General features: G+C 46.2%; 1 protein-coding gene across 3 annotated transcripts in view; it reads left to right on the top strand.

Annotated features, from left to right (window-relative positions):
- Positions 1–22,103, top strand: part of RAB28 (RAB28, member RAS oncogene family) — a 152,691-nt gene that overhangs the window by 52,046 nt on the left and 78,542 nt on the right. For all 3 annotated transcript variants that reach the window (XM_044296454.1, XM_044296444.1, XM_044296465.1), the window contains exon 4: positions 15,505–15,634. In XM_044296454.1, the coding sequence (XP_044152389.1) occupies positions 15,505–15,634 (130 nt within the window). The remainder of the gene's footprint in view (positions 1–15,504; positions 15,635–22,103) is intronic.

The raw sequence follows: 22,103 nt of genomic DNA, 5'->3' as shown, positions 1-22,103 counted from the left end.
AAATATAAAAGATTCCTTTTTAATCCTGAGGATATTGAGGAGCTAATCAAAGCCATAAGAGCCACATTCAGAATGGAGATTCCCAGGAAGCCCAGATCTGTTCAGGAGGAAATATTTTGGGGTTTGGGGGAGAGGCAGAGATCTGTATTCCCAGTTCCGGATAACATACAGAAGATCATATGAGTGGAATGGGATAAACCTGAAAAGGGCTCCTTTATTCCCCGTGGTATAAAAAGGCGGTACCCCTTTGATGAGGCAGATTGCACAGACTGGGAGTCCATTCCCAGAGTCGATGCTCCAGTGGCCAAGGCTGCGCAGCTAAAGGACCCTATGGACAGAAAGGCAGAAAGCCTCCTTAAAAAAACGTGGGAAGCTACTGCTGCTCTTTTAAAACCCGGGGAGGCGGTGACATGTGTAGCTCCTACCTTATCGGTGTGGCTGGAGCAATTAGAGCTTCACCTAATTAACAAGACCCCAAGAGAGAAGATCTTGGACAGCCTTCCCCTGTTTAGAAAGGCCACTAATTTATTGGCAGATGCCTCTGCAGAGTCTGTAAGACTTTCTGCCCGTACAGCAGCACTCTCTAACACCATCAGAAGAGTCCTGTGGTTGAAGGCCTGGTCCCGTGATATGACCTCTAAAAACAAATTGATATCCTTACAGTTCCATGGGCAGTATGTGTTCGGCCCTGATCTGGATAAGATCTTAGAGAATGCTACAGACCACAAGAAAGGTTTGCTCGAAGTCAGATCCAAAAATAGAAGGCAGTTTTTTCGTAAACAACAGCAGGATACCAGATCAGATAAGGGAAAATCAGGAAGGTGGAGCTATGCCAAGGGCGGTAAAGGAAGGAATTTTTTTTTAACCCCAACAAGGGAGATCCTTCCTCCTCCTCTTCCAAGCAATGATGCCATTCGTGTTGGGGGAAGACTCGGATCCTTCATAAATTCCTGGGAGCAAGTCATCGCAGACCCGTATATAATCAGTATCGTAAAAAAACGGTTATGCTATAGAGTTGGATTCTCTTCCCCCCACAAAAATTCATGATAACCCAACTCCCCTGGCCTCAGAGGTCCTCTCTGTCTGAAGGCTTAAGGAATTATTATTAGATAACAATAGAGATTGTTCCCAACAGGGAAATAGGAAGGGGTCACTTTTCCCCATTGTTCCTAGTTCGGAAATCGAACGGCAAATTCCAGACCATTATAAATCTGAAGCCACTAAACAGACACTCAACCTATAGCAGGTTCAAAATGGAAACTGTCAAATCCACCGTGAAACTCATCAAAAAGTGGGCTATGATGGCCACAATGGGCCTCAAGAACGACTATTTTCATGTTCCAATGCATCCCCTATCCAGAAAAGAGCTGAGGTTTGCAGTGAAGCTGAAAGAGAAGATTCATTACTTTTAATTCAACTGTCTTCCTTTCGGAATATCTTCTGCTCCTCGCATCTTCTCCAAGATTATGGCAGAAGTAGTGGCCTCCCTAAGCCAAAAGGGAATATTAATTATTCCATATCTGGACGATCTGTTATAGCAGAAACGTTGGATCTCCTACAAGCTCATCTGTCAGGTGGTCCTTTCTCACCTTTAGAACCAGGGCTGCTTAGTCAACTGGGAGAAATCCAATCTTTTCCCAAACCATGAAAGAATATTTTTAGGCATCCTCCTGGATTCTGTCCTCCAAAATTCCTTTCTTCCGTCTCCAAAGGACCAGGATCTGAAGTTAGGGATCCAACAATTCTTAAGAAAGCCCTTTTGTTCGATCAGACAGGCCATGAAGATTTTAGGTTGCCCATCTTCTTGCATTTCAGCTGTTGCCTGGGCCCAATTCCACATGAGGCCTCTGCAGGACCTCATACTCAGGAAATAGAACAAATCTCAGTTAACCCTAGACCAGAGGATGTCTGTAACCAAAGAGGTAAAGACCCCCTTAAAGTGGTGCCCTTACTGCCACAGGTTCCTTTCAGGGGACTTGATCCGAAGCTCAGAGGAGGATGTCGTTCAACTACAAATAACTTCGGGCTATATGGGAAGGGCTCAAAGCAACTCAGACCCAATCCAAGAACCGTCATGCACTAGTCCACTCTGACAATTCCACAGCTGTAGCCTTCATCCAACATCAGGGAGGTACAAGGCATGGTCACCTTCAGAATCTCTCAAAACAGATTTTTCTATGGGCAGAGAAGAACCTAAAATCTCTGGCTGCTGTACACCTAAATGGTTCTCTCAATATTCAGGCGGACTTTCTCAGTCGATAGAGACTGGATCCAGGCGAGTGGTCCATATCCCAGTCGGCCTTTCAGAGGATCCAAAATCAATGGGGCAATCAGAGTCTAGATCTGTTCGCCTCAAGAAGAAACCACAAGAAATTTAAATCCGAAATATGTGTCCTTATCCTGGTTGTCCCCTTTTGGCCCAGAAGGGGCTGGTTCGGTCTCTTAAAATCCCTCATCCAGGAAGATCCAATCCTGTTCTCCCCTAGAAAAGATCTTCTAATGCAGGGTCCAATCTCTCTTCCGAACCCCAGTCTTCTCAAGCTGTCAGCCTGGTTAATGAGCAATCCATCCTCTTTGGTCTGGGTCTATCACAGAGGGTTGTAAATACCTTTTGCTCAGTAGAAAATCCAATACCTCTAAGACATATTTTAAGGTTTGGAAACAATGTGCATCCTGGTGTGGTGTTAGGTTTAACTAATCTACCCCCAATATCCCTCTGTTTGGATATGGGTCTCTCCCCAAATACCCTTAAGGTACAGGTTTCCGCATTAGGTGCCCTATATAACACTTGTCTTTATGAGGTCTTCTGAGTGTCTAGGTTTTTAAAAGCGGCTGATAGATTGAAACCCAGAATTAAAAATATGGTCGCTCCATGGAACCTGAATACTGTTCTTACAGGTTTGTCAGATTCTCCATTTGAGTCTCTAGACTCCCAGACTATTGGGGTCCATGCCCACATCTGCAAAAGGGTTCACATCCGTTCCGCAATATCTGGAACGGGTGCGGACCCATTAATTCTCAATGGGGCAGAACGGGAAGCAGAGAGCACACTATGTGCTCTCCGCATCCACATTTCCGGAGCGCGGCCCTGAACTTCCGGGCCGTGGCTCCGCATAAAAAATAGAACATGTCCTATTCTTGTCCGCAATTGCAGAGAAGATCTGGCATTTCTATGGGGTGCCGGCTGGGTGTATTGCGGATCCGCAATACACCACGGACGTGTGAATGGACCCTTAAGTGGCATGCTTTTAAGACCATTTTCTTAGTGGCAATATCCTCTGCGAGAAGAGTTTGTGAGCTTCAGGCTTTATCTATCCAGGAGCGTTTGAAGACAAGCTCATGTTCAAATTAGATCCCAATTTTCTCCCTAAGGTGGTTTCTACTTTCCACAGGTCACAAGACATTTCGTGCCAACCCCAAAAACGAGCAGGAAACGAGGTTTCATAATTTAGATGTTAGAAGAAGTGTACATCATTATCTTGATGTCACCAGGGATTGGAGGATATATAACCGTATTTATTCAGTTTTCCGGCCCAAATAAGGGTAAAAAAACGACAAACAGTTAAATATCCCGCTGGATTAGGTGTGCCATTTCTGAGGCCTATAGAGGATCCGGTAAAGAAGCTCCTCCGTCCCTCAGAGCCCATTCAGTAAAATCCGTGTCTACTTCCTGGGCCGAGAGAGCCCTCTGCGTCTTTAGAACAAATTTGCAGAGCGGCCACTTGGAAGAGGGCTCACACCATCACCAAGCATTATAGGGTTGATGTATTTGGCAATGAGGATATGGCCTTTGGACGCAAGGTCCTTTGTGCTGTCGTTCCCCCCCCTAAAGTTTACTTTACTTTGTTAGTAATGGCTCGGCACAGTGCCCCCAGTATAAGCAATGGCCCGGCACAGTGCCCCTAGTATAAGCAATGGCCCTGCACAGTGCCCCTAGTATAAATAATGGCCCTGCACAGTGCCCCCAGTATAAGCAATTGCCATGCACAGTGTCCCCTAGTATAAGCAATTGCCCTGCACAGTGTCCCCTAGTATAAGCAATTGCCCTGCACAGTGCCCCTAGTATAGGCAATGGCCCTGCACAGGGCCCCCAGTATAAGCAATGGCCCTGCACAGGGCCCCCAGTATAAGCAATAGCCCTGCACAGTGTCCCCTAGTATAAGCAATTGCCCTGCACAGTGCCCCTAGTATAGGCAATGGCCCTGCACAGTGCCCCTAGTATAGGCAATGGCCCTGCACAGTGCCCCTAGTATAGGCAATGACCCTGCACAGGGCCCCCAGTATAAGCAATAGCCCTGCACAGGGCCCCCAGTATAAGTAATGGCCCTGCACAGGGCCCCCAGTATAAGCAATGGCCCTGCACAGGGCCCCCAGTATAAGCAATGGCCTTGCACAGGGCCCCCAGTATAAGCAATGGCCTTGCACAGTGTCCCCAGTATAAGTAATGGCCCTGCACAGTGCCCTCTGTAGATATAATGCCCACAGTATATATAATTGGCGCCTGTTGTGCCCAACCCCCGGTAGTCCCAGCAAATCAAAAATAATACTACCCTCACAGCAGTCACTTAGGGGAACACTCGCTCTGCACTGGAGGCAGCAGGACCTGACGCTCCCTACATGATCATGTGACGTCACGATGCTGGGAGCAAATGTTCCCATGCGTGGACTATAGGTATTTATTTTTCTTTAACCACCTCCCGTCCGCACGTTGACTAAAAACGTTCGGGAGGTGGTTCTATATCTCTGAATGGACGTTCCAGCACGTCCATTCAGAGATTGCAGCTGCTCGCTAATCGTGCAGCTGCAGATCGGGTTGCCCACTGTCAGTGACAGCAGGGCAACCCTTAGAGAAGGCAGGGACAGTTCCCAGGTGTCTCTGCCTTCTAGATGGCTGTATACAGGAAGCTATGTATAGAGTGCAGGAGCTGTCGGGTCTTTCACAGACCTCGATCAGCCCTGCACTGAGGCTGTACAGGAAAAATCTATAGTGGAAAAAAAAAAGTGAAGTTAAAGGGAGTCTGTCACCAGATTGTGACCTAATAGACCGCTTACATAGCGCTCTAGCATAGCAGTCTATGATTCTAATGGTACCTTTGATGTTTGCTTGTGAAGTTCCCCCAAGGCAAAAACGGACTTTTATTCATTTGTAAATTAGGGCTCGCAAGTGCCCAGGGAGGGGTTCACCTCGTTGGAGCCCAGGCTGTTCTGCCTCTTTTCGTCATATCCCCACCCCAGCCTCTTCCTCTGCCCGCCCCGCTCTTCCTTTGCGTCCTCCTTCTCTGCAGCGAGATCCCGCGCCTGCACTATCCATTGCTTGGCCGGGGCACGCGCACTGTGATGCCCATTGTAGTAGCTACTACGCATGCGCAGGCCATCGGCGAGAAACAGCGGCGAGGAGGCGGACCAGAGACACCCACAATGGGCATCGCAGTGCGCATGCCCCGGCCAAGCAATGGATAGCGCAGGCGCGGGATTTCGCTGCAGAGAAGTAGGACGCAAAGGAAGAGCGGGGCGGGCAGAGGAAGAGGCTGGGGCGGGGATATGACGAAAAGAGGCAGAACAGCCTGGGCTCCAACGAGGTGAACCCCTCCCTGTGCACTTGCGAGCCCTAATTTGCAAATAAATAAAAGTCTGTTTTTGCAAAAATTGACATATTTGGTATTGCCGCTCTATAAATATATCACATGATCCACCCAGTCTGATAGACACCATAAAAAAAATAAAAAAAACTGTCAGAAAAAGCCATTTTTGCCACCTTACATCACAAAAAGTGGAACACGAAGTGATCAAAAAGGCGTATGTACCACAAAATGGTACCAATAAAACCGTCACCTCATTCTGCAAAAAATGAGCCCCTATATAAGAAAATCACTCAAAAAATAAAAAAACTATAGCTCTCAGAACATGGACACATTAAAACATCATTTTTTTGTTTCAAAAATGCTATTATTGTGTTAAAGTGGAAAAAAATAAAAATAAGTATACGGTACGTATTAGGTATTGCCGCGTCCGTAACAACCAGCTCTATAAAAATATGACATGACCTAACCCCTCGGGTGATCACCATAAAAAATAAAAACTGTGTCAAAAAAAGCCATTTTTGTCACCTTACATCACAAATACTCATCAAACCGTCACCTCATTCCGCAAAAAATGAGCCCCTACATAAGAAAATCGCTCGGAAAAAAAAACAAAAAACGATAGCATGGACACATTAAAACATAATTTTTTTGTTTCAAAACTGCTATTATTGTATAAAGCTTAAATAAATAAGAAAAAGTATACATATTAGGTATTGCCGCGTCCGTAATGATCTGCTCTATAAAAAGTCACATGACCTAACCCCTCAGCTGAACGCTGTAAAAATAAATAAAGACTGCTAAAACAACTAATTTTTTGGTCACCTTGCCCCATAAAGTGTTATAATGAATGATCAAAAAATCATATGTACCCAAAAATAGTACCAATAAAACTGGCACCTTATCCCCTAGTTTCCAACATGGGGTCACTTTCTGGGAGTTTCTACTGTAAGGATGCATCAGGGGGGCTTCAAATGGGACATGGCATCTAAAAACCAGTTCAGCAAAATCTGCCTTCCAAAAACCATATGGCACTCCTTTTCTTCTGCGTCCTGCCGTGTGCCCATACAGCCGTGTGCCTATACATGTGGGTTGTTTCTGTAAACCGCAGAATCAGGGTAATAAATATTGAGTTTTGTTTGGCTGTTAACCCTCGATGTGTTAAAGAAAAAAATGGATTAAAATGGAAAATCTGCCAAAAAAGTAAAATTTTTAAATTTGATCTCCATTTTCCTTTAATTCTTGTGGAGCGCCTAAAGGGTTAACAAAGTTTGTAAAATAAGTTTTAAGTAACTTGAGGGGTGTAGTTTCTACAATGGGGTCATTTATGGGGGTATCCACTATGTAAGCCCCACAAAAGTGGGTTTTGGCAATTTTCTTAAAATTTTTAAGAATTGCTTCTAAAATTCTAATCCTTCTAACATCCTAAAAAAATTACCAAAATGATGCCAACATAAAGTAGACATATGGGGAATGTTGAGTAATAAATATTTTATGAGGTATCACTTTCTGTTTTAAAAGCAGAGATATAGAAATGTAGAAAATTGCGAATTTTTCAAAGTTTTTTGTAAACTTGGGATTTTTATTCATAAATAAAGGTGAAATTTATGACTGTCATGAAGTACAATGTGTCACGAGAAAACAATCTCAGAATGGCTTGGATAAGTGAAAGTGTTCCAAAGCTATTACCACATAAAGTGAGATATGTCAGATTTGCAAAATTAGGCCTGGTTAGGAAGGGGGCAAATGGCCCAGATGTGAAGTGGTTAACTCCCTGCCTTTTGTGCCACTCATATACTTGTTTTTAATGGCCATTCGATGGGTGCACTTCTGTCTAAACGGCTGTTAAAAACATGGTGTCCATCTGACCAAAATAGGACATTTAAAAAAAAACACACACCATGTGAATAGCCCCATAGTGGTTCTGAAAACGGCCGTCAAATGCCCATTTTTCACTGTCATGTGAATGAACCCTTAATCCCAAGGTGAAACCTTTTATTTTTATTTTTTTATTTCATAAATTCCTGCTTGAGTTCTAGTGGTCCGGTCAATTCCTGCCCGTGCTTCGTCCTTACATCTGCCCCCTTTTATAGAAAGGATTGCCACAACCTTTGGGTGAAATGTAAATAAATTGAATTTGGCCAAGATCTTGGAAGAATGTCCTGATTTTATGGACTTTTCCCGGCAGACCCCCTCTGCATCTGTGAATAAGACCATTCAGTTTGAATATTTGGGGAATTAATTACTTTCCAAATTAACTTCCCTATCGTGCTACTCATTAATTATAAAACCTGCGTGCTCTGTGGCGTGTCCCTTCCCTCGCCGGGCGGCAGACTAACATTGAGTGAAATGTAAATCTGTGTAGTGTGCTGGGTAGGATGAATATTTCAATGTTTTAAACCACCAAAGAAAGGGCCTACTTTTCTTTTATTGACTATAAAATGAACCTTTTAGTTTTCCATTTGATTAATGAATTTTAGTTTTTTCCCTAACTTAATCCAGTTGTTGTTTGGGGTGAACCAGAGAGAAGAATAACTAGGGGGGAAAAAAACTGTATAATATAAATATATATACTGTATATAGTAGTAGTAGTAGTACAGTCCTGATCAAAAGTTCAAGACCATTTGATAAATGGCAAAAAACTTGATAAATGGCAAAAATCATATTTAGCATGGCTGGATCTTAACAAGGTTCCAAGTAGAGCTTCAACATGCAACAAGAAGAAATGGGAGTGAGACGAAACATTTTTTGAGCATTCAATTTATTGAAAACAACGAACAAACTGAAACAGGCTGTTTTTCAGCTGATCAAAAGTTTAGGACCACACCTCCAAAAAAAAAACCAAAACAGAAATCCAACTTCCAAACAAACTCAGTAATGAGTAGCTCCGCAGTTATTGTTTATCACTTAAAAAATTCCTTTCAGCATGCTTGATGCAAGCGTTTCCATGAGGCGAGTGGGAACATTTTCTCCAAGTGGTGAAGGCGGCCGCACGAAGGCCATCTACTGTCTGGAACTGTTGTCCATTTTTGTAAACTTCCCTTGCCACCCATCCCCAAAGGTTCTCAATTGGATTTAGATCAGGGGAACACGCAGGATGGGCCAAAAGAGTGATGTTATTCTCCTGGAAGAAGTCCCTTGTCCTGCGGGCATTGAGTACTGTAGCGTTGTCCTGTTGAAAAACCCAGTCGTTACCATTCATGAGGAATGCTCTCTGCAACATCTGGACATAGCCAGCGGCCGTTTGACGCCTCTGCACTTCCTGAAGCTCCATTGTTCCACTGAAGGAAAAAGCATCTCAGGTAGGATCTGCTTGTCATACCAGTAACATTGTAAATCATTAGGACCATCAAGGTTACATTTTTTCTCATCAGAGAATAAAACTTTCTTCCACCTTTGAATGTCCTATGTTTGGTGCTCTCTTGCAAAGTCCAAACAAGCAGTTCTGTGGCGTTCAAGGAGACGAGGTCTTTGAAAAAGTTTTTTGTTTTTGAAGCCCTTCAGTCTCAGATGCCGTCTGATGGTTATGGGGCTGCAGTCAGCACCTGTAAGGGCCTTAATTTGGGTCGAGGATCGTCCAGTGTCTTGACGGACAGCCAATTGGATCCTCCGGCTCAGTGCTGATGACATTTTTTGGGGTCTTCCACTTTACTTTTTTGTTCCATAACCCTCAGGATCATTTAAGAAATTCCAAATGACTCTAACTGCGTCCCACCTCAGCAACGATGGCGCGCTGTGAGAGACCCTGCTTATGCAGTTCAACAACCCGACCACGTTCAAAAAGGGAGAGTTTTTTTTGCCATCACAACGTGTGACTACCTGACAGAAAATGACAATGAATCCACATCTTTGCACAGATTTGGCCTTTTAAAGGCATGTGGTCCTAAAATTTGAATCAGCTGAAAAACAGCTTGTTTCAGTTTATTTGTTATTTTCAATTAATTGAATGCTCAAAAAATGTTTTGTCTCACTCTCATTTCTTCTTGTTGCACGTTGAAGCTCTACTTGGAACCTTGTTAAGATCCACCAATGTAAAATATGATTTTTTGCTATTTTTCAAGTGGTCTTAAACTTTTGATCAGGACTGTATAATACAGTCATGAGGTTTTACATTTTTGCCCTAAGTTATGTAAGTTGTTTCCTTATGCACAAAATGACAATTAGATAATAATGAGTGACCACCTAAAATCAAACAGAAATTTGTGTAATGAGTGGTCAAATTTAAAACTTAACATTTAATGAAAGTATATTAGAAAATAGGTCCCATGATATTGAATAACAACATATAAATATGGAGCGGCCCGGCGGGTTACCACGCAGGATCTGATGGTGCACAGAATGGAGTCTCGCAATTAGGTGATGCTCGGCGGCACCAAGAAATTATAATCAGGTGGTCCTACCGCTTCGATGAGGCGCTCCAGAGACAACAATTGACTAGCCGGTGTTGATTGATGAGCACACCGTTGCTAGCGACAACTGTACAACGCAGGGTGGTCTGTAGTACTGGCTGGCCCTAGTGATGCCCTAGAGCCCTACAATGGCCTATGTGACCGGATGGCGGTAACCGCCACCAGTCACCTACAGGAACCTCACCCTGGAATTGGTGCGCCCTATTTAGCCCTTGCTTACCTGGTCCCTACACGCATGTTTCGCTAGGGGATGAGTAACAAGCTCATCAGGGGAAAAAACGGGAGCTTGGGCTGAGTCTGTGCACGATGAACTGACAGTGGTGTCAAGCGTGCGTCCTGCACAGAGACAAAGTCACACCATGATCCGGGTATGGATCAGTGTGGTATAGGGGAAGAGGGGATTAGGATAAAAAAAACCCTCTCCTAATAACCAGTTCAGGCGCATAGGTTGATGTAACCTCAGTTCAGGCGCATAGGTTGATGTAACCTGGGTAGCACATGGAAACCGCTACCTTTTAAAGAAGGAACCAGCCCCAGATTGAGGCTTGGTTGGGACGCTCCTCCCTCAGTCGACGAAGGCGGTACAGGCCCGCGCATGCGCGGAGCGGTGGAACGCATGGAGAGAGGGAGGTACGTGGGCGGACGTGAGTGAGGAAGATGACGTCACCACGTCCAGTCTCACTGATGCACGCGAGACGACGCGACGGTTGCCAGGCAATCGGGACGCTGAATCAAGGCACCGTCGGACCGCACGGCTACGGATGTGCAGCGGTGCTCGTTATGGAAATGGTATTTTGGCACAAATTATAACAACAATAGAATCTGGAATATGTTGGCCCAATAGTTAAACACAAGGATAAAGGAGAAGGGATGATGGTAATGAAAAAGAAGGGGGGGGGGGGAGGGAAGTGGGACAAAGGCAAAAGTAGATGAAGAATAATACACACAGATACCAATTAATTAAATGAAACAGCTATAATTGAGCTGTTCATTGAGTCCCGTGGGTGAGACTGTACCGAGCGTATAAATCCAGCGAGATTCCCTCTGGAGTAACACACGGTCCCAATCTCCACCGCGGGTTGGTTGCAGAACTTTCTCAATTCCAATTGCCCTGAGGCAAATTGGATTTCCTTGATGATGGTCATGAACATGCCTTGATACTGCTGTATCTCTATTATTGGTGATGTCGCCAAGATGCTCGCCAAGGCGCCTTCGCAGCTCGCGCCTAGTTTTTCCCACGTATTCCAATCCGCAATCGCAGGTGATTTTGTAGATAACACCTTGCGTCTTGCAATTAATAAAATCTTTAATGGGGAACGTTTTCAACAGATTAGAGCTGAAGAAGGTTTTGCCAGTTTGCATAAGGCCACAGGCTACACAGCCACTACACCTGAAGCAGCCTGTGGGCCTACGGTCGAGCCAAGTGCCCTGTCTAGGCACTGATGTAAAATGGCTGTGTACAAGGAGATCCTTCAGGTTGCTACCCCTTCTGAACGTTATCTGGGGGTAGTCATGTATGGCTTCCTTAATTTCTGGATCCATCATTAAGATGGGCCAGTGTTTCTTTAGGATCCCTCGTATCTTATCAGCACAACCATCAAACGTGCCCAGCATACGGATCTTCTGGTCCTGAGGAGTTCTCACTCTGGGCACCAGGAGGTCCGAACGGGCAGTGTCGACCGCCCTGTGGTAAGCCTGCCTAAGTACATTAAAGGTCTGCTGTCACAAGTTGGAGGAAAACATCCAAGCATGATACATCGCTGGAGGGGGGCATCCTGGTACTCTTATTTTTCAGGGTCGTGAAAGGGCCCAGACCAGTTGAGCCTCCAACCAATTCCTCCAAGCTGTGCAGCAGCCTAACATCAGATAGAATACTCAATGGTATCCCAAGTTCCTGACACTGCCGCTCATCCTTGTGTCTAAAGAATTTGAGCCACCTGAGTCTTCTAACAAACAGATGTAAGTCCTTTGTCCAGGTGAAGGCGTCAAACCGGCGTGTGGGAACAAAGGATAAACCCTTACTAAGGACAGCCATCTCACTGTTATTCAGTGTTCTCTGGGATAAATTTATTATTTGGGGGCCTGCTGGTCCCGTGTCTTCGACCTGCTTCTCAGTGGGTAGGGGATAGCCTGATCTAAAAAACCTTTGGATTGTCCTCCACCCCTCCCTCTCCGTCCTCCCCCCCCTTCTAAACCTATGCGCCTGAACTGGTTATTAGGAGAGGGGTTTTTTATCCTAATCCCCTCTTCCCCTATACCACACTGATCCATACCCGGATCATGGTGTGACTTTGTCTCTGTGCAGGACGCACGCTTGACACCACTGTCAGTTCATCGTGCACAGACTCAGCCCAAGCTCCCGTTTTTTCCCCTGATGAGCTTGTTACTCATCCCCTAGCGAAACATGCGTGTAGGGACCAGGTAAGCAAGGGCTAAATAGGGCGCACCAATTCCAGGGTGAGGTTCCTGTAGGTGACTGGTGGCGGTTACCGCCATCCGGTCACATAGGCCATTGTAGGGCTCTAGGGCATCACTAGGGCCAGCCAGCACTACAGACCACCCTGCGTTGTACAGTTGTCGCTAGCAACGGTGTGCTCATCAATCAACACCGGCTAGTCAATTGTTGTCTCTGGAGCGCCTCATCGAAGCGGTAGGACCACCTGATTATAATTTCTTGGTGCCGCCGAGCATCACCTAATTGCATGACTCCATTCTGTGCACCATCAGATCCTGCGTGGTAAACCGCCGCGCCGCTCCATATTTATATGTTGTTATTCAATATCATGGGACCTATTTTCTAATATACTTTCATTAAATGTTAAGTTTTAAATTTGACCACTCATTACACTTGTTTCCTTATGCGCTACAACAATTGTTTCCCAGGCCTTTTGGTAATCCCCAGGGTGTAAGAGTCTTATGGCCTGTTCACATGGCGGTGTTTTGACTTACCCACCAGTATTCCATCAGAGGCAGTGCTGCAGTTTTGTGGGCTCCTGGTTTAAAGCCACGACCGCACCATGAAGGGGCATGTCCCTTCTTGAGGCTGTGTGTGGACAGCCACCTCTCAAAGCTGCCATGGGTGTCCCCTCGCCGTTTAGCTCCATTCAGTTGAGCTAAGCCGCGGGCGGGTCTGCAGCATCCAAACTGAACAACCGCGTGTGAACGGAACCATGTTAAATAAATTCCATTGCTGGGTAGTGGAAATAAACCGTTGTGGCAGCAGGATATAAAAATGTAGTGTGAAACCAACATTTTCTGTGGGACCAAGTCAGTTCTAGCTACATCACTTGCGCAGCTCCTTCTCTCCTCCAGGCCCAGCCCAGCGGTGACTTCATGACGCGTGTCTCACTGCTGCGCCGGGCCGGAGGAGAGAAGGAGTTAGTGAATGAAAGGACCCATCATAGGTATGTGAGGGAGCCGCTGGGAGGTCATTATACTGTGTGAGGGCCCCTTTCGCAGTATAATTACCCCCAGTGCCACCCATTTAGTATAATGATCCCCCAATGACCCTCCATTCAGTATAATTACCCCCAGTTCCCCCTCCATACAGTATAACTCCCAGTGTGAGGGCCACTGGGGTTCATTATTCTGAATGGGGGGTGACTAGGGTCATTATTCTGAATGGAGGGCCACTGTGGGGTCATTATACTGTGTAGGGGGCCACTGGGGGTCATTATACTGTGTAGGGGGCCACTGGGGGTCATTATACTGTGTAGGGGTGGCATTGGGAGGGTCATTATACTATGTGAAGGGTCATTGGGGGTCATTATACGGTGTGGGAGCCACAAGGGGACATGTAAATGTAAAAAAATGCCAAAATGGGGCCAACTGAGATCTATCGCCCAAGGGCCCACATGAACCTGGAGCCGGCCCTGCCCTGGACACTTGAAAACGAATTTGCATATTGGATCCAACTTCAGAGGTTGGACTTCTCTCCACAGACACAAAGGTATAACCAATGCTGGATTTAGTTTAGTGGGCAGAAAGACCCTGACAGACCCCCTTTAAGCTGGCCATAGGTTACCATACTTATTAGCTGAACGTCGGACGAACCTGCTGATTTGAGCAGGACCGACCGACTGTCTACTGTCTGTGGGGATGTCTGGATGCCCCCCTTCCAATGGCATGCGTTGGGGGGAGGAAAGGATCCGGTATCTTAAATTTCAGCAGATCTGGGTTATTTGAGTAACATTTGCTCTTAGGCCTCTTTTATCTGAGCGAGTTTTCTGCGCGGGTACGATGCGTGAAGTGAACACATGGCACCGCCCTGAATCCTGACCCATTCCTGTCAGTGGGTCTGTGCACATCATCAGAATCCCAGCATGTTCTATATTCTGCGTTTTTCACGCAGCCCTGGCCGCATAGAAGTGAATGGGGCTTCAGTGAAAAACACATCGCACCCGGGTGAAAAGCTTTCACTGATGGTTGCTAGGAGATGTTGTTTGTAAATATAAATATGAAAAACGCATCAAAACTGATTGCACCCGCACGGAAAAAACGGAAACACTAAACGCAGTTACACACAAAACTTTATTGAGAAATGGTGCAAGTTTCACCGAACGCACCCTGACACAATCCGTATCGTTTGTGTGAATGAGGCCTTATGTGCATGACGGCAGCAGGTGAACATCTCATGTGCACGGCCGGCTTTCACTTCTTTCACACTTGTATAGGTGCATATACGCCGTAGATAGCTTTGGGCCGAACGCCACTTCGGCTGAAAGCCGCGCCCTGACTCCCCCATACACAGCTGGGAAACGCAACACGCCTGATCCTTCTTTCTCCCAACATCTGCTGCCAAAGGAGAGTCAGGACACCCCATACACATGAGATAGTTGATTGATCCCACCGAAATCGTCAGGCCTCGCCAAATTTCCGCTTATGTGTATGGACCGCTCCTAATTATGAAGGAATCTGGGACTCTAGATACAGCAAGTTACTGGATGAGAGGGACCGATCTAGGGTCAAGTCTAATTTTGCAAGGTTTTTCTGTCTCTGTGAAGACATCTGGAAAGTTCCTTCTCCTCCTTACCATCGGTGGTCCAATGTTGTTAAATGAGGCATACTTCTCTGTTTTAGCTCCTTTTAGTTTTTTTCTTATAAAATTGGCATTGACTATTTGTTGTCCATCTGTTTGGTGACTTGCCTCCTACCGAATAGCCTCTTGTCTTCAGAATTATGGACTATTTCTCCTCAGATCCCCCAAGTCTCCTTGAATTCTGTGGTTACTTTGCAGTTGTCTTCTTATCTGTGCTGAAACGATTATCTTCTACTAAGCATGTCTTTGTTACTGCTTGGGCCACCTATAGATAACCTCCGTTAATCCTGGTAATGCTTGCCGAATATTAACGCTTGTCACAGGATCTAAACCTTCTGGCCAAAGCTATCTTGTCATCTACTGTAAGACGATGATGTAGTCTCCATGGTTGCAGAATGATCTGATTTTGTAGTTCTTCTAGTTCTGGCTTATTGTGTGGGTAACGATGCATAATAGCACTCAATTCAATCTCTTTCAGGGAGTCCTCTTGGTCTATGATATCACCAACTATCAGAGCTTTGAGAATCTAGAAGACTGGTTTTCCATGGTAAAGAAAGTGAATGAAGAGTCAGAAACACCGCCGTTTGTAGCGCTTGTAGGCAATAAAAGTAAGTGCAACCTGGACACGACACAATTTATGTATGTATGTGTGCGTTTTACATCCACATGAAGCTACAGGTAACTTCAAAGACTCAAGGTCTCAACTTAAAGTCTGTAAGAAATGCTTCTTTTTATTAATTATTTGTCTATAATGCCATGATACATAATGAGATATTCAGTTGTCAGTCTGTTCAAAGGATAGGCCATTTGAACAATAAGGGCATATTGATAGGATATGCCATAAATGTCTGATAGGTGTGAGTCCAACCTCTGGGAATCGCTGTTATCCGCTGTGAATGGAGAAGATGCTGCGCATGCACGGCTATCTCCATTACTGCTGTAGGACCTCAGAATATAGCAGAGTGCTAGCTCGCATAGCCGTGACTGGAGACAGCCTCACGTGCCTCCTGGGACGCATACCGTCCAGAAGAACAAAGGGGTGAATTTATTAAGGTTAGTGTTTCATACACCACTCTTAAAGGGATAGGTCATCAGTATCTGATAGGTGGGGGTCTGACACCCAGGACCCGTGCCGATTAGCTGTTTGGAAGGCATCAACTCTCAAAGTAGCACCACGGCTTTCTCTCAGCTCACCGAGCACAGTGCCGTACATTGTGCAGCGTCAGTATTTGGTTTCGCAGCTTGGTGCCATTCAGGTCAATGGGGCTGAACTATGCCTAGGCCATATGACAGATGAACGTGATGTCACATGGCCTAGGCAAGGCTGTGAGCGCTCCTGCCTTCAACAGCTGATTAGCGGGGGTCCCGGGTGTCGGACCTCCACTGATCAGATACTGATAACCGATCTAGAGGATCGGCTATCAGTATTAAAGTCTCGTAATACCCCTATACAGGGGTTGTCCTCAGGATAGGTCAACAGTATGTGATCGGAGGGGTCCAACACCTGCGAGCCCTGCTGCCTTCTCTGTGCGGACCATGCACAGTACCGTACATTGTATAGCGGCTGTTCTTGGTATTGTGCTCAGCCCCATTCACTTCTATGGGGCTGAGCGGCACCTAGGCCATCTGACCAATGAATGTGACGTCACACAGCCGAGGAAAAGCTGTTAGAAGGATGCAGCACTACTGCGAGCTCCGGTGACTTCTCCAACAGTTGATCGGCTGGGGTCCCAGGTGTCGGACCCTTGAAAAATATGAGATCTGCACACCCTAGATGGTGGGTGCTCGTAGAGGACAGACGTCAAATAGATTCACAGGAGAAATCCACGGCACACCGTATACCTCCAGAGCAGACCCTTCATATCCAAAGTCACAGATCCCTTGATAAAGGTCGACACCGACCGAAACGTTGGGGTTGTATTACTCAACTAATTATATTGCTTGAACAAATTGCTCTGGATGGAACACAAAAATGATGTATAGAATACTATGAATTAAAAACGATTAATTGATGTAATGCATATGGTGTGCCGTGGATTTCTCCTGTGAATCCAGGTGTCGGACCGACCCCCACTGATCAGATACTGAAGACCAATCCATAGGATAGGTCATCGGTATAAAAATCTCGGAAAACCTCTTTAATAAAAACTAAATGTTGTACAGTAAGAAGTGCCAAACTGAATTAAGAGGAGCACACCCGCTATGAGAGGACATATGCTTAAGTAAATGTGGCTGCAGAAGGTCTTGCCCCCTCCTGCTATCAGGTGTGACAAGCACGACATAAAAACACAAAAAGGTACAAATTGTTGTGTGCTTGCACAAAAAAGTGCAACCTTTTGATGCCAAGTTTTTGGAGCACTGCTCTTGATAAATTCCCTTAAAAATGCACACGGCAAACTGACGTCCATGTGTATGGCGATGCAAAGCATCAAAACCCTTATTAGTCCTATTGGAAAAGAATGCAAATGAGCTCACGCACTCCTCTGAAATGAAGAGCGCCCCATCTGCCACTGTTCCTTTTGCAGGAGTCTCTGGTTTTGTTGATATGAGCTAATTTGCGTCCTATTCCGTGGCGCAATTCCTGTAAATCATTCTCCATACGCCCGCTGGGACCAGTACGCACCAGTCTAGCGAAGGAGAAAGTGAAAGCTGCAGCCCTCTCCAACCCCCCCCCCCCTTCCATCCACGACCAACCACTCCAGCATCTGATTGGTAACATTGCTCCCCCGTTATTCTAGCAATTATGGGGTCTCAGCGATCAGAGCCCACCGATCCGAGCCTGGTCAGAGAAGACGCCATTTATAAGATCATATGTTTGACAAATGCGCCTTTCTTGCGCTTACTTTCGTGTTCTTAAGTAACCCTGCCTGCTTAGCCTGTTCACTCTCTAAGGTGACTCCAAATGTGTCAAGCCTACATTCCCAGCGGAGCTATTCTAAACAGATATTAACCCAGGATGTATGGGAGCTGCACTCCCGCTGATTTATAGCCCCCCTGTCTCAGGGCCAGTGGTTATCTACAGCCTCTAGTGAGGATAGGAATTATCAGGCACCAGCGGAGGGGAATGGATGGATGATTTCAACATAACGATATTAACCAGGCCTCTTCCCCTGGTCTCTAATATGGACTAATAAGTCAGATTTTTAAACAGTCTTCTTGACAGGCAGGGGCAAGGAGGGAGAGAGTGTCAACCCTAATTACCAATGTTGACTGTATGTACTCTGCGGCCATGATTGATCGACGCAGTATGGACAACTCTGCGCAAAGAGCGATGGGCTGTTACACCGAGAGGTTTAAAGGTTACAGGCTAATGTACTCTTTAGCTGGAGATTTCTGCTTTCAGCCGTGATCTCTGAGAATTATAACCGTTGTCGCTGAAGCCAAGATTTTGTCAATGGATACGGTATTGGAACATATCTATATGATCAGTGTGCTCATCGATTCTCATGGTAACCTACACTTTACAACAGATTTCCAAAAATGGACAGAATTGCAAAACTTGTGCAATCTTTGTGTTACGTGACACAGGGTGTTTTGGGAGGCGAGCTTCAAGAAAGGATTTCCAAGCCACAAAACCGGCTGCAGACTTCATATTAAAAGCGGTTGTCTCACTTCAGCAAATAGCATTTATTATGGAGAGGAAGTTAATACAAGGCACTTACTAATGTATTGTGATTGTCCATATTGCTTCCTTTGCTGGCTGGATTCATTTTTCAATCACATTACACACTGCTCGATTCTATGGTTATGACCACCTGCAATCCATCAGGGGGTGGTCGTGCTTGCACACTATAGGAAAAAGCGTTGGCCGGGACCGTGGGACCGACATAGGCTAGTGCTTTTTCCTACATCATGCTGATGGATTGCAGGGTGGTTGTAACCATGGAAACGGGCAGCGTATAATGTGATGGAAAAATGAATAAAGCCAGCAACCACAACAATATGGATAATAACAATACATTAGTAAGTGCCTTGTATTAACTTCTGCTACATAATAAATGCAATTTTCTGCAGTGAGACAACCCCTTTAAAGGGGTTCTCTGGGAATTAAGAAAATAAAAATACTTAAATATTACTTTATTCTAAAAATATTCCCAAATACTTTTCATTAGTTTGAATGGCTCGTTTTGTCTATGGAGCAATGATTAGGAGGAACAAAATGGCCTCCATCCTATTAGTGCACACAAAGCCTGTCCTAATCACACAGCAGGTCAAGTATTTCTCAACACTGAGGTAAAGAGCTGCCTCATCCTCTTCTCTGCTCTGCTGGCCAGGGATTATGGTCCAGAATACAGATGAGAAGATCTTCAGCTGAATCTCTGTAGGAATGGAGTTCATGAGGAGACATGAAGTACAGAGAGGACGGACTGTGGTAATGGAGACTGCATACAAGTGCTGCTGCTCATTAGCCACATCTCCTCATGAACTCCATTTATACAGAGATTGCTGATCCCCATATTAAACTGTACTCAGGATCATATTCCCTGGCCAGCAGAGCAGAGAGGAGGATGAGGCAGCTCTTTAGCTCAGCGTTGTGAAGTAACTTGTCCTCCTGTGTGATTAGGACAGGTTTTGTGTGGACTAATAGGACGACGGCCAATAAACCAGTAACACGTTTTAGCTTTCTAAGGATAGAAATATACTCTTCTCATTAGGCCGAATGCACACGGCCGAGAGCCGTCCGTGGTATGCCGGGCTGGATTCCTGTTCAGAGCAGGAGCACACGGCGTCATTGGTTGCTATGACGCCGTGCGCTTCATGTCGCGGCTGCACTACAGTAATACACTATACGAATGTACTACTGTAGTGCAGCGGTGGCTTGAAGCGCACGGCGTCATAGCAACCAATGACGCCGTGCGCTCCTGCTCTGAACAGGAATCCAGCCCGACATACCACGGACCACTCTCGGCCGCGGAACACGGCCGTGTGCATTCGGCCTTATGGTAAGGCTATAGTAAGTGGTGTATATAATATGTACATGCTATGACACAACTCTGCCCTCAGCATGCTGATGTCTAGCCCTGTCAATCAAGGGGAGAAGGAGCATGCAGAGCACAGGGTGTTACAAAGCAGTGCTCCAAGCATTCAGCCTCACCGCCTGGTGCTCCATCTGCTCGTTTGCATAGCAATACAAATGCAGATACCTCTGTAGCTGTTTAACATACAGACAAAAGAAAAGTACCGTAGTATGCCAAGTTTAATGGGGCTGATCATCCAATATATATGTGTGTATGTATATATTAGAGATGTTATAATCTAATTTATATATTTACTAGACTGTTACCAGAAATGTTACACATCTAGTAGAGCTCGGTCTTGGGTGGGACCTTAGTACATTAGCCTCTTGAATTACTTAGTGAGCTTTGCATCCTGGAGTGTACAGAATAGTTTTCAGAAGTAAATGCAGGATGTTCTGCGAGCGTCTCCTTCCTGTAAGAGGTGGCAGGAGAGTGTTAATTTCATCGTTGGCATCAAGCACAGCTTATGGACGTAACAAAACACTGCATTATGTGTCTCATATTAAACGCAGTGTAAACATTCATTTTCAGAACCTGGGTCCATTCATAAGCGCAAACCTTGGGAAACACTCAGGTATTGAGGCGAATAATGTAACTGGAAAGTTGTTATTCTTCCATTAAGCTAATCCCGGCAATCCATTAAGGCTCTGTTTATCAAGATCCTCACCGCTGAGGGTATGTTTCTTGTACCTCCCCATTAAAATGATTACAGGCCAAATAAGATGATCTCATAGGCTTTGGATTCAGTGTAAATTGTGGGTATGAATTCATTTCCTTAATCTCGCATGTAATGTGTATTTTACCCTCCTAGGGTAATGCAGGTAGCATGAAGGAAGAAGATTAATGAATCGTTTCCCAAAATTAATTGAACACCAAATCTGATATGCATGGCTAAAGGTTTTCATTGTGATGTCTACTTTTTATGGAGTTAGTTGATCTACCAAGGGACCAAGGACAAGTACGTGTGCCATTTTGTGTGGTTTTCAGTATCTGATTAGTGGGGGTCCAACTCCAGATATCCGTGTCCATCAGTTGTTTGAAGGGTCATCCAAGCAATGTGGTCTCTTCATAATATGCCAAGCACAGTGCCATACATTGTACAGTGGCTGTGCATGGTATTGCAGCTCAGTCTTGGGACTGAGCAGCAGGAAGGCCATGTGACCCATGGACTTGACATCATGGTCTGAGGAAGAGCCCTCTTCCAACATCTGATTGGTGCCAGGAGTTGAAGTCCACCAATTAGATCCTGATGACCCATCCTTAGGATAGGTAATCAATATTTAAAGGGGTTGGCCACTCTGTTAGCGCTTATTAAAACTATAAAGAAAGTAGGGAGATATTACACTTACTAATATATCTTCTTCAGCAGATCTGCCTGGTTTCCTTGCTATTTGCAGCCACACCCCCTCCTGTCCTGCTCTCACCACGCCCCCTCCTGTCCTGCTCTCACCACGCCCCCTCCAGTCCTGCTCTCACCACGCCCCCTCCAGTCCTGCCCTCACCACGCCCCCTTCTTTCCTGCCCTCACCACGCCCCCTCCTGTCCTGCCCTCGCCACGCCCCCTCCTGTCCTGCCCTCACCACGCCCCCTCCTGTCCTGCCCTCGCCACGCCCCCTCCTGTCCTGCCCTCGCCACGCCCCCTCCTGTCCTGCCCTCACCACGCCCCTTCCTTTCCTGCCCTCGCCACGCCCCCTCCTGTCCTGCCCTCGCCACGCCCCCTCCTGTCCTGCCCTCGCCACGCCCCCTCCTGTCTTGCTCTCGCCACGCCCCCTCCTGTCTTGCTCTCGCCACGCCCCCTCCTGTCTTGCTCTCGCCACGCCCCCTCCTGTCTTGCTCTCGCCACGCCCCCTCCTGTCTTGCTCTCGCCACGCCCCCTCCTGTCTTGCTCTCGCCACGCCCCCTCCTGTCTTGCTCTCGCCACGCCCCCTCCTGTCTTGCTCTCGCCACGCCCCCTCCTGTCTTGCTCTCGCCACGCCCCCTCCTGTCTTGCTCTCGCCACGCCCCCTCCTGTCTTGCTCTCGCCACGCCCCCTCCTGTCTTGCTCTCGCCACGCCCCCTC

This window comes from Bufo gargarizans, chromosome 1 (assembly GCF_014858855.1).
Source record: "Bufo gargarizans isolate SCDJY-AF-19 chromosome 1, ASM1485885v1, whole genome shotgun sequence".
Lineage (NCBI taxonomy): Eukaryota > Metazoa > Chordata > Amphibia > Anura > Bufonidae > Bufo > Bufo gargarizans.
This window is presented reverse-complemented; position numbering and strand designations above follow the sequence as displayed.